A 16,148-nucleotide genomic window follows, 5' to 3' on the forward strand; every position below is an offset into this window, starting at 1 on the left:
CATAGGTGAAGGCAGGGGGGCTAGCAGAGATCCCCTGGTCATCAAGTCCAGTTCTTTGTGAACCAGAAAACCACAGCAGATAAAACCCACTGACTTCAATGAAGTCTGGTTTCACCCTTTGACTTTTTCCCTTTTGCAATGGCATGTGAGCTAGGTCTTAGAATATAGTATGGAACTGACCCTTTGAGTTCTGTATGTCCAGGTCTAGCCCTGAGCTGCCAGGCACTTCACTGAATGGCTTATTTTGAAATGTAAATTTATGGCCTGATTTTCAGAAGTGCCTCCTTAGCAGTTTTTAACTTCAGTCCATTTATTTAAGTGCCAAAATGCAGGTTTGGGTGCCTTAACATTAGACACCTAAGTTTGCAAAGATTTGCATTTTCTCTTCACCAGTTGGCATACCTGTATCTTACACTGTATCTGCCAACCTGCCAGGCTCTAAATAGACTGGATCCTTCCTACATGAAACACAAGCAGAGTATACGAAATTATCTATGGATGTGTAAACAGTTATGATATAGCAGTGCTATCACTATCACAGCAGAAGTGCTAGTGAACTGAGAGCTCCTTCTCTTCGGAATGGAGGTGGCCAACATCAGACACAGTCCAGCTTTGGAACTTGCATTTTGGCCTTGGTCCTATATACCCAAATCTTTGATTTTTACAGCATCGAGTTACACCTGTGTATGTTATTGGATGTTGAGAGATGGTTGAGTTGTACAACTTGCTTGTAGTTTGGGGAGGGTGGATCACTTTTTATTAATTTGATTGCTTGGCTAGCTGTTTATTATGTTATGTGAGATAAAGGGGGTTTCCATTTCTGTTATGTTGATTGTTTCTATTTTGAATTGTTAAATTTATTTTTTTGTGACAGCACCTAGAGGTCCCTGCATAAAAATAAAAAATATATAAATGTATTTGCCTACCTTGCAGGAATGCCATAGGGCCTAATTAATTTATTTTTTAAAAGTGTTTTGAGATTCTCCAATGAGAGCCAAATGTTTATTATTAATTGCAGGCTTTAGTGAGCATACATTATGGTTTTGGACTTAATTCTTCTTTTGTATCCTTCAAAATACATAATTAGTTTATGGCATCTTTATGGTTCCTAAAGCACACTTTCCTCTTACAGAGCTTAAGGACTTTTGTACGTATCTTCCTAACATGTTCTGTATTTTGTTTTGGGTATTAGCTGTCTCCTAACATTCTTCCTTTAAATAACGTATGGATTACTCTGTAATATGTAGGTTTTGTTTCAACATTACACATGCGCTTTTTTGAAGTGGGGGTGTTATATAATTTATGTTGGCTTCCCCTGGGAAATTTATAGCAGATTACAGTGCTTTGCTGTGATTTATCATTTCTACTTTATTTCTGACTCGTAAAGCATGCATTAGTTAGTGCTTACCTTCAGCAACAGATCACAAGAAATTTCATCATCAATCAAAGAATTTTAAAATATGGAAAAGTGGTAATAGTGACAAGGGCTTAGTCAGAAGCTACTGTTCTTGAAGGATAATTTATCACTTCATTGTGTTATAACATATACATTTATTGCTCTTCACAGGGTCAGGTTCATGTCGCTTTAGTTACTCTGATCCCAGCATCATTGTGTCCTACACTAAGAATAATTCTGCCGACTGGAGACAGCTGGAGAAAATTAGGTTTGTTATACTTTAAAAGCATTGCCATGCATTCTGACTCAGCAGCCACTTTTCATTCAATTTTTACACAATGAATTTTTATTATGAATTTTCAACTCTTGCTTTTATTAGATGTTTTAAAAATAAGGGGTGAACTCATGGTCCCATTCAAGTAATAGCACTGATTTCAGTGAATCAGAATTTCACCCAAGGACCTTGGGCGCTTTTACGTGTGCTCTATGGGGAGGGGCGGGCATTTAATTACAGCACCGCAGCATCTCATGCATCAGCATCCCCATGCTGAAAAATGGCAGCGGGGGGCACTTGAACTAAAGTTTGTTCAATGAGCTTTAGTTCAAGTGCCCCTGCTCCCATTTTGCAGAATGGGGGCACTGATACATCAGATGCAGGAGGCTGCTGGAGCAAGGTAATTGCCACACTCCAGCAGACTCAATCAAATCCACCAATTACAGTGTGTCAGAGCAGCCCCCCAGCACATCTACAGGCACCCCTTAAGACTAAAAGAGACAGGTTCCTTTAGGTGGGAAAAGATGGATTTGTGGTTAAAGTATGGGACTGAATTCCAAATCCTGAGGCCTTGGAGACTTCTTATGTAACCTTGGGTAAATCTCTGTTCCTCAGTAAGTGTGTTAATGAGTGACAGCCATCACTGGGCTGTGGATGAGGCCCAACTGTAAACAGAACAGGGGTTGTGAGGCTTTGTTCTTAAATATTGATGAGGTATCTAGATACTACAGAAAGTCCTGTAGGTATTTCTTATTTAATGTAAAAAACCCAGCATGCTATACTTTATACTTTATACCAGTTTGGAAATAAAAAATAAAATGCTAAAATTTTTAAAAACAAAGTCTATCATATTCGCTGACTTTTTTTTATCAACTTGAATGCTTCACAAAAGCCAAGAAATACAGGTCTGCCACTGATTTGCATTTTAACACCATTTTAATCTCAGCAGGAACAATAATTTCAGTGTGGCAGGTTTGTACATGGGTAGGATGGATGTTCAATAAAAATATTTTATGGTTTGATGCAAAGACTTGATTTCCAACATTGCTATAACAACAAAATGATGGTAAATTATACCATTTTTCAAACAAACAGGTTTACATGCAAGTATAAAGGATTATGAACAAGGATTTTTAAAACTTTTATTGCAATATTCATACCTCTAAATTGACAATCAATATTAGATGTGAATATTTTTCAAAAGCAGAACAATAATTTCATAAAGTAGTATTGTGAAATGCTCCATGTATGTCAACACCTATCTCACTCATTCTAGTAGTGCAGCAAGGGCACAAGATTTCAGTGTGTATATTGTGTGCTCCCTGTAGTCAGAATCTGCCGCCCAGTCTATTTTGTGTAGCAACAAGTAGTAGGTATTAATTCAGAATTAAGGTTGCCCCACCAGAATGTGTAGTTCAGCTACATTTATACCTTTGGAGAAAACACAGGAACCAGCAGTTACGGTAATCCAAATTTAAATCACTGCAGTCTGGAAGATACAAGGTCAAGTTATACACCATTCTGGTAATGCCTCCTTAACTTCGCTCCCTCAAGTTGGCAATAGGGAATGGGGCAGTTAAGTGGTGATACACTAGGAAGGATTATGAAAAAAATGCCATTGTTTGTCTAGTATTCGTTGTTGGAACTGCAGCTTGTATCTGTCTGCACTCCAGCTGCTTTCACTGTTAGGTGTAGCTGTGCTGAATGGCAAAGGGATCAGTTTGAACAGGTTGAGGGTTGTTGTGATACAAGGAGAAATGCATGTGTACTTTGTGGGATCAAGTGTGACTTGTTTGAGCGCTGAATTCTCCAGGCTGTCAGCAAAGGTAGACAGAGGTCTCCATTTACTCTTGGGATTCTTAGTGGCCAATTTCTGGGAGTACACCTGGAAGCTGCTCTTGAACTGTCTCCTGCATGTTTGAAAACAGCCTCATTCCTGGTATTGGTGCATGCAGAGGAGAAGCAGCAGCTCAGAGTATGCTTGAAAACAGTATAGACTTACCCAGTGAAGGGAAGGCAATAGGTATGGACAGACATGCATTTTAGGTGCTCCAAATCCCACTACCATTGAAATTCAGAGTGCTTCAGCTCCATGCAGCACTGGCCTTGTCCTCCCAGTCCTGCTCCCCGGAGGTGGAGGCAGCGGCAGCATGAGGAGCTGGCGGTGCAGCACCAGTGGCAGCACATGGTGGAGCAGAAGGGAGTATGGGGGTACACGGGGCCACACCAGAAGCGGTGGGGAGGTGGGGGGGTCCACAGGGCCAGATGCAGGGGGTGGGGAGCACGCATAGGGATGGAGACGGAGCGGTGGTATGGCGGGTCACTGGGTGATGGCGTTCTTTCCCTATCCGCACCTCCGTCATTCTTGATGGGCAGTTTGATAGTAATAATAACTGACCGTCTGGTTTGTTTGTTTCTTTTTGGGTTTTTTTGGTTCATATTTGTTTCTTTTCTTTTTCTAATGTATTTTTTGTGGCGAGGAGATTATCTTGATTTATTTTGGAGTTCGGTGTTCATTACAACTATTTCCTACGTGCACAAAAGATTTATTGGCATGGTAAATTAATGTAGTAGCTGTATTACCTTTGGTAAATCAGTTCAATCACAGTCTCCATCTTCATCTGATTCTGCATTTCACTACTCTACAGAGCACCTTCCAATGTCAGCACCATTATCCATATACTCTACCTTCCTGAAGACGCCAAAGGCGAGAACATTCAGTTTCAGTGGAAACAAGAATATGTCCATGCTGGTGATGTGTATGAGGCCTGTTGGGCGTTGGACAACATTCTGATCATAAATGCTGCTCACAGACAAATTGTTCTAGAAGACGATCTTGATCCTGTGGACACTGGCAACTGGCTTTTCTTCCCTGGGGCCACAGTTAAGGTTTGTTTGATTTTTTTTTTTTTTTTTTTGTTTTTTTTTTTTTTTTTTTGTTTTTTTTTTTTTTTTTTTGTTTTTTTTTTTTTTTTTTTGTTTTTTTTTTTTTTTTTTTGTTTTTTTTTTTTTTTTTTTTTTTTTTTTTTTTGTTTGGTATTTTGTTACTATTAATATATGTAGTGATAACAATCTGTCAGAGCGAATATGGGGCATTTTCTGTTTGCACAGTTTGGTCCTCTTTTTCTCTCTAATCATCTTAGAAGCAAAATTTGGCTTCCTCACTGTCATGTCTAGCTTTTGTGACACAGTACAACTTTTCTGTTGTGGCCTAAAATTACAGAGATTCAGAACAGTCATGTAGAAGTCCACACAGGAAAAAATTTGCTAGTTCCTTTTTTAGCTGTTCCAAGCTGTTCCAGACTAGGTGCTTCCTAAACACAAAGCAACGTAGCTGTGTACAGATAGTGCTGTGGGTGGGTGAATTTGCACTGTCACTCAGCAGGGCTAATTAACTGGCTTACTGTGCCACGTGGATACCGCTATATTGTTAAGAGTTTGAGGCAGCTTGCTTAAAGCAGTGCAGAGTGCTTGAGGGCACTACTGCCAAGCACAGTAAGTTTAGTGTGTGAATATGACACAAGTGTTGTACAGCTGCTAATTCCTACCTGGTTGCTTACCCATGCAAATTTGTTCAGTTTTATATCACTCTGACAAGAAAAAGGGTAACACGATAGTGTTTCTTATGGAATAATTGTATTATCTTGAATTGCATTAGTGAACTGATAACAAAAAACTTACAAAACAACGTAAATATATAGCTTTTTCTAAATCTGACGCAGGTTAACGTAATGAATCTATATTGTATGCACACATGTAGTAGATACTCCTTTGGGAGTTTTCCATTCTTTTATGATGCAAATAAACCCTGCTTTAAGTGGAGAGTTATTGATTACATCAAGGGTTGGCAAAATATGACCTGTGGGCTAGATCTCGCCTGCCAAGGGATTTTATTCAACCTATGGCAGGTCCCTCAGCCCTGCCCAGCCCAGATGCGGGAGACAGCCAGGCTGTGGTATGTGCAGCCAGTTCTGCTGCCCCTTAGTATGCAGCAGGGCTTGGGTGGCACACTGGCTGGACTCCACTTCCCAGAAGACCCAGTGGCGGTGGCTCCTTCCATCCTGTCACTGCTAGTGTCACCATCACCAGCCCCATTGCTGGACGAAGCATGTGGACTGGGTCTTCATGGAGAACGGCCAGGACCAGTAGGCAGGGCACACTTGGCGAGATGCATGGGATGGGGCCATGAGCAGGCAGGGAGCAGCACCCAGGAGTGAGATGGGGCCATGTGGTATGGGCTGGAGCCAGGATTGCAGGGTGGTGACCGCGTGGGGCCACATGAGGAGAAGGTTGTGGCTGTGCCTCAGGCCTGACCCTGCACTGCCAGAGCCCTGCAATCCCAGCCCTGCCTCCCCATGCCACTCCTTGCTCACCCACAGCCCTATCCCATGCACACAGCTGAGTGCACCCTGCCCACGGGGGTCCCAGATGGTCTCACTAGAGACCCCACCCACCCACTCCATCCAGTGCCCCTGGACTACTTAGAGTTCTGGTGAACTGTTGCTGGGAGGTGGGGGGTGCTGACCCAACTCGGTATGGCAGGAGGTAGGGGTGCTGACCCTGCCCACAATAGCCCACCAAATCTCCCTAACTGGCCCTCCAGCCCAAATAATTGCCCCAGCTTGAGTTACATGAACATATTTGCTATTGGCATGATTTCACACATTGTCTATGCACTGACATCCCTGTGACTTTAAGGGAAGCTCTGTATGTGGAGGATTGGTAGAATCTGCCTTTTATGTCAAAAACTTGAATAGCAGGTAACTTTCTGTTTGCATTTTATTTCTCATTCACAAAAAAACAGTTGTGTTGTCAAAGTCCATTAATGATATTGGTAATGTTTTGGCAAGTACTCAGGAAACAGATGTGGAATTCAGCAGAGCAAGGTGAGGGTATTGGCTTCATCCTTTTCCCCGCAGTCAGACCTGCTGTATGGCCTCTAATGAGCCTTTGCAGAAATAAATGCTCTTTGAAAGCTGCTCATAATACATGACAAAGTACATTAACCTCTTTGCCCCAGTAGGGCCTTTTAAAGTGAATTGAAAAATTCAGCAGATGAGATTTTAGTATCTGCTTCCATCCCATTTAGTCAAGTCACTTCCCAGGTACAATTTTTGTTTGCTGTGCCCACTACCTCAACTTTTGCTTTCTATTTTTACTCAGTCTATTCCTGGCATCTTACAAAGTAAATTGTTATCTATGAAAGTTTCTTTCACTGTTACTCTCTTTCTTAAGATGCCAGCATGCCCTACTTTCTGCCTGGCTTAAGTCTGTTGCTTTAGAACATGTAATTCCAACTCACAAATGAAAAATACGTTGAAGCAAAGATAGTATTAATGTGCCCCAAAACTGCTGTCATCTCTCAGCTGATCTACAGCAGTGTTTCAGAAGTCCAGTGCTTTGTTGTAACAGGCTTACTAATCATGAATAATGTATTTCTCTACAGTCTGTCCCTGAAAATAGCTGCGCAAAAATCAAGGTATCACAGTCCGGCCAGAAAATACCTATTTAAAATACAATGAATTTTCTTTCATGAGCTAAAGTTTTCTTTTCACATAACATCATTTACAGGGTTTCCAGACACAAGAATGGAACATGCAGGTATGCCCCATAACAGTTGTATGAACATTATAGCTAGGGGCCTACCTAATTCCTGGGGGCTGCCCCCGATTTCACAGATAGAACCCAGGCCTCTATTTCATGGATGGAGCATGGTGCCCCCCCATGCCTCTGATTGGTTAATGGGCCCCAGTGGCTCTGCCCCTCACTGCTGATTGGCTGCAGGGGTTCTGTCATGTGACCCCACTCCTTGTCCCTGGTTGGCTGTGAGGGCTATTTGCCATGCAGTCCCACCCCTCACCAATGAAAAGGGCAGGGGCCACGTGACAGGCAGCCCTTACAGCCGGGCAGCAGCAAGGGGTGGGTGTGGCAGCCACTTTGATTGAGCAGCCCCCGCTGCCTTCCCCGCCTTGGCAAGCTGCTGAAGTGCTCAGTAAGTAAGTGTTGCTCATGGATTTCACAGGTTCTGTGGACATTGCCCAGATTTCACAGGCAAAGCTAAATTTCACAAAATCCTCAATCACAGATTCAGTAGGTCTCTAATTATAGGTAACTTTACAGACCTTTTTTTGCAAAAGGTGAATAAATTATTCTTAAAGGTGCATAAATTACTTACAAGTATTTCACAAGTAGAGTTCCATGGGTTATTTACTTAAATTGCATTTGTTTACCACCAACACATAATTAATATTGACATTCATATAAAGATGAGTGACTTAGCAAACACAAAGGTATCTTTTAATGCTTCTTATAAAAATCCCTTTCAAAATCTACATTGCATCAGATGAGAGAGTGGATTACTTATCTTCCACTTCTCCAAACCTATGTTGTGTTGCTGAGAATAAATTAAATGAGCTTGTCAATTAGTTCTCCAGCTGAAATTTGTCACTTGTCTATGCATATTTCTTCAGTTCTATATCAGTTTGATGAGGATGAGGAATCTTGCTTTTTCATGTCCTTATGATGAGCTATTTAGCAGAATTTGCAGATTCATTACAATCTGACAGGCTGTGATATGAGCGCTTCTGCTATGGCCTCAAATTTGCAACCTCTGGGTTGTCAACAGTGAACTTTAGCGCCTGTGTTACTCCAGCCCCCAAGATGAAGATAACATGATAGTATTTTTATGGAATAACTGTATACAATTATCGTGCTGTCTTGTGCAAAATCTGGCTGTCAGACTTCATGGAACTTTGTACAAAATAACTCTACTACTTTACTGCAAGGGGTTCCCGAAACCATTCCTCTTTCCAGCCCCCCAAATTCCATTGTTAGGATTGTATTTAAACATACTCAGAATCTCATTAACCTCTGTAAGTTTGTGAGACAAAGAACAAACCTTTTGGCAAAGTTGCTGTGACTTTCAAGTCTAGAACAAAGCACAAAAGTTAGTGAAAATTCTATAACTTTAGGTTTTGTTAAAAGTCCTCAAGACAGTGCTAATCTCAACTCTTCACACATACACACTTCTGGTACAAATAGACAAGAGATACTTCCCACACTACTAGTGCTGTCAACACTAAACACCTTTTTAAAAAAATTCCCACAATTGCTAGCACCATTTCAAGTTTTCTGGTGTTAGCAATGTAGAGAGACAAACAAATTATCCTCAGTTAAACCTGGGAACAGGAAGCAGGAGGGGAAATTTGCCATGCTTCAGCTACTCTGCAGCAACTGTGACCACTCTGTCCTGTGATAAGTTACAGCTAATATAAGGCAGAACAGAACAACTGCCAAATTATTGTGATGTAGCATCCTCTTGTCTTGAGACAGAGCAGAAAAGAGACCCCTAGCTTCTTAACTGCTACCATTTGTTTGTCTGTCCAGACCTCACATGATCACTTTTCAGTAAGACCCAGAAATAGAAGAAAAAACTAGGGGCGTGTTACTACTGTGGCTCTAAGTATTGCTAACCCTCTTGAAACAGAACCATTGGTATCTACTAAAGTTAAATACTGAAACATTTCCCAGTGTAGAAAGCCCTTATCAGTAAGTGTATTAAAAGTCATATTGGAAAAGTAATGGAAGTGCTACTGGAAAAAAAAGATTTTATAACATCTAAGTTTTGTTCTTACCTTCTCTTCTTTTCCAATTCTTTTTTTACTATTCCATCACCATACCATCACCTATGTTATATCATCCTTCTCTAAATGAACAGTTTTTTTCACAAAAGCGGTCCTAATATAGATCCTTATCACTCCATTTGTTTCCATTTCAAGCTTGTTTGGTCCTATAAATAGCACTCTTGATCAATTAGCATTTTGTGTAGACTGATATTAGAATTATTTCTGAAGGTAAGTTAATTATACCAGTGGCTTTCCCCTATCAAATTATTCGACACTGCCAAAAATCAATCAGACTTCCTGGATATTAATATTCACAGAGTAACTAACACAGTCTAGTTTGTGCATATGAGTGCCGTGGAGCATCAAATCTTATACCAATTATTACAACATAAAATAGATTAATTGCTTAGGGCAAAAAGGGTGGAATCCTAAGAGAAACAGAAAGAAATAAATGAAAGAGCACTTTTTTTAAAAAGAAAAAAAGTTTATTTCTACTGGAACCATTTTATATCTCCATTCTCTCTCTGACAGCCTTATTTTAAATAAAGCAGCTGATATGGTGCGTGTTTTTTCAAATGTATTAGAGGTTGCAAACATACAGCTTTGTATAAACTTGCCGGTTGGCGAACACTGTTGGGAGAACTAAAAAGCATGTATATTTCTTTCTGATATAAAAAAGGGGAAAACAAATCTCTTTGACAACAGGTCCATCTCAGAAAGTGAAACCTTATAAGAGCAGTACCCATTATTGCATGCATGGGCATTTTATACAGTTCTCAGTGGCTAGGTCTACATGAGCAGCAGACTGTGGTGTTGTTACTGCTCAGTTATTTAGTCCTTGCATTACTGCACACTTCTATCCCCACACTTTTTTTCTGACACTACTGCGCAGGAGCAACACGCTACTACATAGTAGCTTGTTACTACTGCACAGTAGCATCATGTCACAGTGCCTGGCAATGCTACTGTGCAGTAGCAGTGAGCTATGGTGCACTAGCTCTTTGCTACTGTGCAGTAACATTTCATGTAGATGCGCCCAGTATTCCCAAACACCCCACCCAAGTGGCATTTAAGCTACATCTAACAACTGCCAGTGATGAAGATTCAAGAACCTCTTTAGGTAATCTGTTCCAGTGCTTCTTCACCCTGTTAATTAGAAAGTTCTTCCTAATATCCAATTTAAATTTGCGTTCTTACAATTTAAAATGGTTGCTTATCTTGTTCACTATGGCTAGGGACAGACATTACACATAAACCAGTATAAGTGATCAGAAACTAATTCAGACCTGCAACAGAACACACATTCAGTGCACATAAACCAGATAAACCTGGCTGAATGTAGTATCAGACTTAACTGATTTGGCTCTAACCGGTTTATGCAATGTCTATCCCAGACCCCTTGCTAGTTTAACTTAAACCAGAATCTCCCAGCATCCCAGATGCTTTGCAGCCCTGGGTGGGGCTCTCAGCTCCATGTCAGAGCTGGCCCTGCCCCTCTGCTCCCTGGCTGGAGCTCTGGCAGAGACTTGCAGGCACAGCAGGGTCTGCCTGGCTTCCCCCTTCCCTGTCCCCCCCCACCACTCAAGCAGGAATCCCTCCCTCCTCTCTCTCATAGCGCGGACTGTAGCCAGCATGCAGTATGCTAGCTAATGCTGAGAGGTGTCTATGTAAGGCAGACAGGACGGTGTCTGCTTAGGGCTTTTTGTAGCTAATCAACAGATAGGTGGTAATGTCCCTCTATTCTTTCCTTGGAAAAGTTGTTTAAGAAGAGCTTGAACCAATGAGAGAAGCCTTTGTTTTGCTGATGGGCTGGTAAATACTGTGTAACTCCTGGCTGGCTCCGTTGCTGGTCAAAGCAGCAGCAAGTGGAGGGGGGGAACCCTTCCCTAATCAGAGTGTCTTGCTGGGACCTGGCCACACGCCCCTCCAGCTCAACAGTGTGGAAGGGTAGGGAGGGCTGCTGTAGCGCTTCCCGGCTTCTAGCCTGAGCCACTGCAGGCATGTGCCTGCATTTCCTCAGACCAGAGGGGATGTCTGTTTGGCTACAAACTGGTTCAGCCTAGCCAGGTTAGACTAACCTGCAAAGATTGAATCAATTCAAGCTCTGGTTTTTTGAATATTGTTCCCTAGACTTTGGGTACATAGCATCCTCTTTATAACCCCATCATCCTCTTTGTAATAATCCTCTTTGTATTTGAAGACTGCTATCAAATCTTCTTCTGATTAAATAGTCCCAGGTATTCTAATCTGCCCTCATTGATCATGTTTTCTGGACCATAATAATTTTAACAATAGTTTTCATAATAATCTCCATTAGACTGCCTGCCTTGTGCACATCTTTCTTGAAGTGTGGTGCCCAAAAACTAGGCACAATACTCCAGGTGAGGCCTCATCAGTGCTGAACAGATGGAGGAATCACTTCCTATGATTTTAACATCATAGTCCTGCTAGTGCATTCCCATAAAATATTGACTTTTTTGCAACAATGGTACACTGTAAGAAAACCTATCCTTAGAAGAGAACCTCTGCACTCATGAGTTGTTACCCTTTAGTTCTATGATTGCATCAATCATTGAAGATGATAGTTAAAACTTTGAAGATACCACTGTTTTTGGCCTCAGAGATAAAAGCCAAGCCATAAGAGAAACACTGGCTCAATGTTCTTCATTCCCAAAAAAGATCACAAGAGACAAGAAGAATCCCTTTATCAAGGACAAGTTGCACTCAGAAGGTTAATTGATCTATTAGAACTATATCCATCTGCATTGGATCCTAAATTGAAGAGTGCCAATCAGGGTAAAAATAAATATAAACTAGCAGCATCAGATCTGAAGACAACTCCAAAGCAGCAACAGTTATGACAGCACTATTGTTTACTAGAATTCCTTCCCTAAAGTTCAGGATATAGGTCCACAATCAGATTGTCTAATGGAACCACAAGACTTTCTAACTCACGGGGAGACTAAGACAGTCCTTCCTTGGATTTCCATTCATATGAAACAAGGAATTGGCTAAGCTTTCATGTTTCCATGGAGACTTCCCTATCACACCTTCAATTTCCCCTATTAAAGGGATGTTGCTTTTTGAAATGTTATGCCTGCCTGATCCTCTCATTCCTCCAGTTGCCTTTGTGTCAGGTCCAAGATGGATCTGCAGCTTGAGATAGCAATTAACATAAGAGGTATGGTGGGGGAATAACTGCAGTCTGACAGCTCAAGGTCATTAGTGTTTGCTGGGAAAGAGACTGTATGTAAACTTTACAGCTGAGAGAGATCCTTTGTGTCTCAAGTCTTTGCAGTCTCACATCCAGGGAAAATAGAGACACAAGAGACAATGTTATATATCAATAAACAGGAAAGATTTCTCTTATCCCACCTGTGCAAAGAACTAAGAGTTACAGAATTAATATAAAGAGCAAAATATCTATCCTGTTGCTCTTCGCCTCAAGGGCAAGGACAATAGTTTGACAGATGTACTAAGCAGAATTGTGACCTAGTTGTATGAGTAGTCAATAAAGAAACTGTTGATAGATGATATCTTTACCCTGTGGTAGTTTCCAGAAATATATTAATTTGCCATTTGCTTCCAATCCTACTTGAGAATAGGCAGAGACAGTCTCTCCTAACAGATGCTTTTTTTCCTGGCCTAGGGGATGCTTCTCTCCCATCCCCCTCCCCTCCATTATTCTTTTTCCATTTACTCAGAGGATGATGAAAAGATAAGAGAAAGGGGGTAACATTTATCTTAGTAGCTTCAGGATATCTGACACAATAATGGGATGCAGAACTTGTGCAGATTTCCAAGTGGATATACAGACTTCTAATGTTCCAAATTTGTTGCCTCAGTAATAAGGCAAGACTTATCACCCAGGTACTCAATCATTGCCTCTGAAAGCCTAGGCTATAGGATTCAATAGACCCTAAAACATTGTGCTCTGTAGAGCTAGGTACAGACGGTCAAAAAGCCTGAGGCTGAATCGATTCAGTCTTTGCAGGTTAGTTTTAAGCTGCACAGATTAAATTGAAACAAAAGTGAACAGACGTTTACGTTTGATTCAGGAAACGCAGCCATATGCCTGCAGTGGCTCAGGCCATGAGTGACTGGTGCCTCCTAAATCTGAGGGGGCCACCCGCCAATGTCTGCAGCCTTATCAAGGGGGAGCCAGCCCTGCTGACAGCATCAGTGTTGGCTGTTGGGGGGGGCACATGCACCCCCGTGCACCCCCTACCAGTCGCCTATGGCTCAGGCTAAAAACCAGGGGCACTAGAGCATGGCTCTCTGGCTATGTGTTCACTTCCTCTTCCTCCTGCCCCCCAGGTCTCTGGGATTTGCAGTCGAGAATTAAAGCAGCAGGACTCTGAAAGGTTGCTCATCACTTCCTCTTACTGTTTCCAGGTGCCTCTGGGATTTGTAGTCTGCAGTTGCAGCCAACAGTAAGTTTGGGCTGGGGAAGCAGTGTTTAGCCCTTCTCTCTGGTCCCAGAACCTAGCTAGGATTTGCCTGGGGGGGCAAGGGTAGTCCTCCCCCCCCCCCAAAGACTGGGTTGCATCCCCAGCTGGGCTTGTCCCCCCAACAACCCCCTTGCAAGTTAAAGAGCAGAGGGGCAGGGCTAGCCCTGCTCTCTGGAGCTGACAGCACAGCCCAGCCCAGAGCTGCAAAATGCTGGGATGCTCGGGAATCAGATTTAACCTGAACCAGGAAGGGGTCTGGGACAGAAGTTTCATAAACTGGTTTGACCCAAATCAGTTCAAACTGATACTCCATTCAACCAGGTTTATCTTAAACCAGTTTCAGCCATTTTGAAACTGGTTTATGTGCACTGAGCTTCTGTTCTGTTACAGGTTTAAACCACTTTCTGATCACTTAAACCAGTTTATGTGTAACTTCTGTCCCTAGTCTCAAGGTGTAACGAGCATTACTTAATGCCATAGAACAGTGCTATGGTCTCATATGGACTAGGTTTGTGAAGCGGATGTGTGGCAAACATGGACCTACACTTGTGGCATCAATTCATGCTGTTCTGAAACAATTAGCAATTCAGTTAAAGGGTTCAGGTCTCTCCATAGCCTTTATGAACATCCACTTGTCAGCTATTTAAACACACCCTATTCTTATAGATGACAAATTTGTCTTTGCGTACAAAATGGTAAAAATGTATAACAGGGATGGACATGGTGTACTTTAAAAACATCCATCATGAAATCTGCACGCATGAAAGCTCCATTTGAGCCTCTGGATAATTTTGTACTGTTCCACTATCAATTAAAACTACTTTCATTGCAGGAACTATATCACTCAGGCAAATGAGTGAGCTGCATGCCTTTGAATGGCAGTCATGATGTTCACTATGTTTCAAACAGATAAAGTGCTGCTTTGCCTTAAGTCTAGATTCTTACCCAAACACCTGCCTTCTATGTTAAACAAATTATAAATATGCCAGTTTTCTTCCCTAGATTCATAAGTATCAGAGCAAATCAGAAGTGCACACTCCAGAACTTAGTGATATGCCCATGCTACTAGTTAGGACTTTGAGTCAACATTAGCTAGTCCAACCCACATGAGCCACCTCTCCCCATAAATATTATCTTGATACAGCTGAACATGAAACATACTAAGCAAGTAGTGGGCAAACCAATTATCAGAACAACTCTGCTCAAACCCATCTAGAATTACTCCAACTGCTCATTCTCCCCTTCTGTGCTTGACTGATTATAGAAGTAGAGACAGGAAGGGATAGAAGTCAGGGGCTTGCAGACTACCTGTACTGTACTGTGTCCAGTTTGGGGCCCCCCACTACAGAAAGGATGTGGACAAATTGGAGAGAGTCCAGCCAAGGGCAACAAAAATGGTTAGGGGGCTGGTTAGGAAGTCAGAACATGACTTCTAAAGAGAGGCTAAGGGAACTGGGCTTATTTAGTCTGAAAAAGAGAAGACTGAGGGGGATTTATAGCAGCCTTCAACTACCTGAAGGGTAGTTTCAAAGAGGATGAAGCTGGCCTGTTCTCAGTGGTGGCAGATGACAGAACAAGGAGCAATGGTCTCAAGTTGCAGCAAGGACAGTTTTAAAATAGATATTAGGAAGAACTTTTGCATGAGAAAGGTAGTAAAACACTACAACAGGTTATCCTGAGAGGTGCTAGAATCTCCATTCTTGGAGGTTTTTAAGACCTGGCTAGACAAAGCCTTGACTGGGATGATCTAGTTGAGGATGGTCCTGCTTTGAGCAGGGATTTGGACTAGATGGCCTCCTAAGGTCCCTTCCAATCCTAATTTTCCATGATTCTGTAGTCTGGATGGCTAGAGGCTAGAGATAGAGGGTGGCTTTGGAGATGCCATGCTTGCTCTGCACACACTGCCTGCCAAACAGAAAATAGCATAGCTACTCTTGTGCTTCTGGTTGAAGAATGGAGTGATCATGATTGTTTCTTATCCTTGTGGCAGAAAGTGTCCTCAATCCCCTGCTTTACCAATGGCAAATTGAGGTGTTTTTTGATGTTTTGGGGCATTGGGTCTGGTAGCTATGTTAATACAGGCAAACCTCATTTTATTGCGCTTTGCTTTATTGCGCTTCGCAGATATTGTGTTTTTTACAAATTGAAGGTTTGTGGCAACCCTGCATCGAGCAAGTCTGTCGGCGCCATTTTTCCAACAGCATTTGCTCACTTCGTGTCTCTGTGTCACATTTTGGTAATTCTCGCAATATTTCAAACTTTTTCGTTGTTATTATATTTGTTATGGTGATCTGTGATCTTTGATGTTACTATTGTAATTGTTTTGGGGCACCATGAACTGCGCCCATATAAGACGGCGAACTTAATCAATTAAATGTTGTGTATGTTCTGACTCCTCCACC

At 41.9% G+C, this 16,148-nt stretch overlaps 1 protein-coding gene across 1 annotated transcript in view; it reads left to right on the forward strand.

Moving 5' to 3' along the window:
- The window catches only part of RELN (reelin), a gene marked incomplete at its 5' end in the record, with an annotated part of 668,605 nt that overhangs the window by 411,236 nt on the left and 241,221 nt on the right, over positions 1-16,148 (forward strand). Inside the window, 2 exons of the mRNA XM_019509331.1 lie at positions 1,568-1,664; positions 4,319-4,559. Coding sequence (XP_019364876.1) covers positions 1,568-1,664; positions 4,319-4,559 — 338 coding nt within the window. The remainder of the gene's footprint in view (positions 1-1,567; positions 1,665-4,318; positions 4,560-16,148) is intronic.

This window comes from Gavialis gangeticus, unplaced genomic scaffold (assembly GCF_001723915.1).
Source record: "Gavialis gangeticus isolate Ggan-Ray unplaced genomic scaffold, GavGan_comp1, whole genome shotgun sequence".
In the NCBI taxonomy this organism is placed as follows: domain Eukaryota; kingdom Metazoa; phylum Chordata; order Crocodylia; family Gavialidae; genus Gavialis; species Gavialis gangeticus.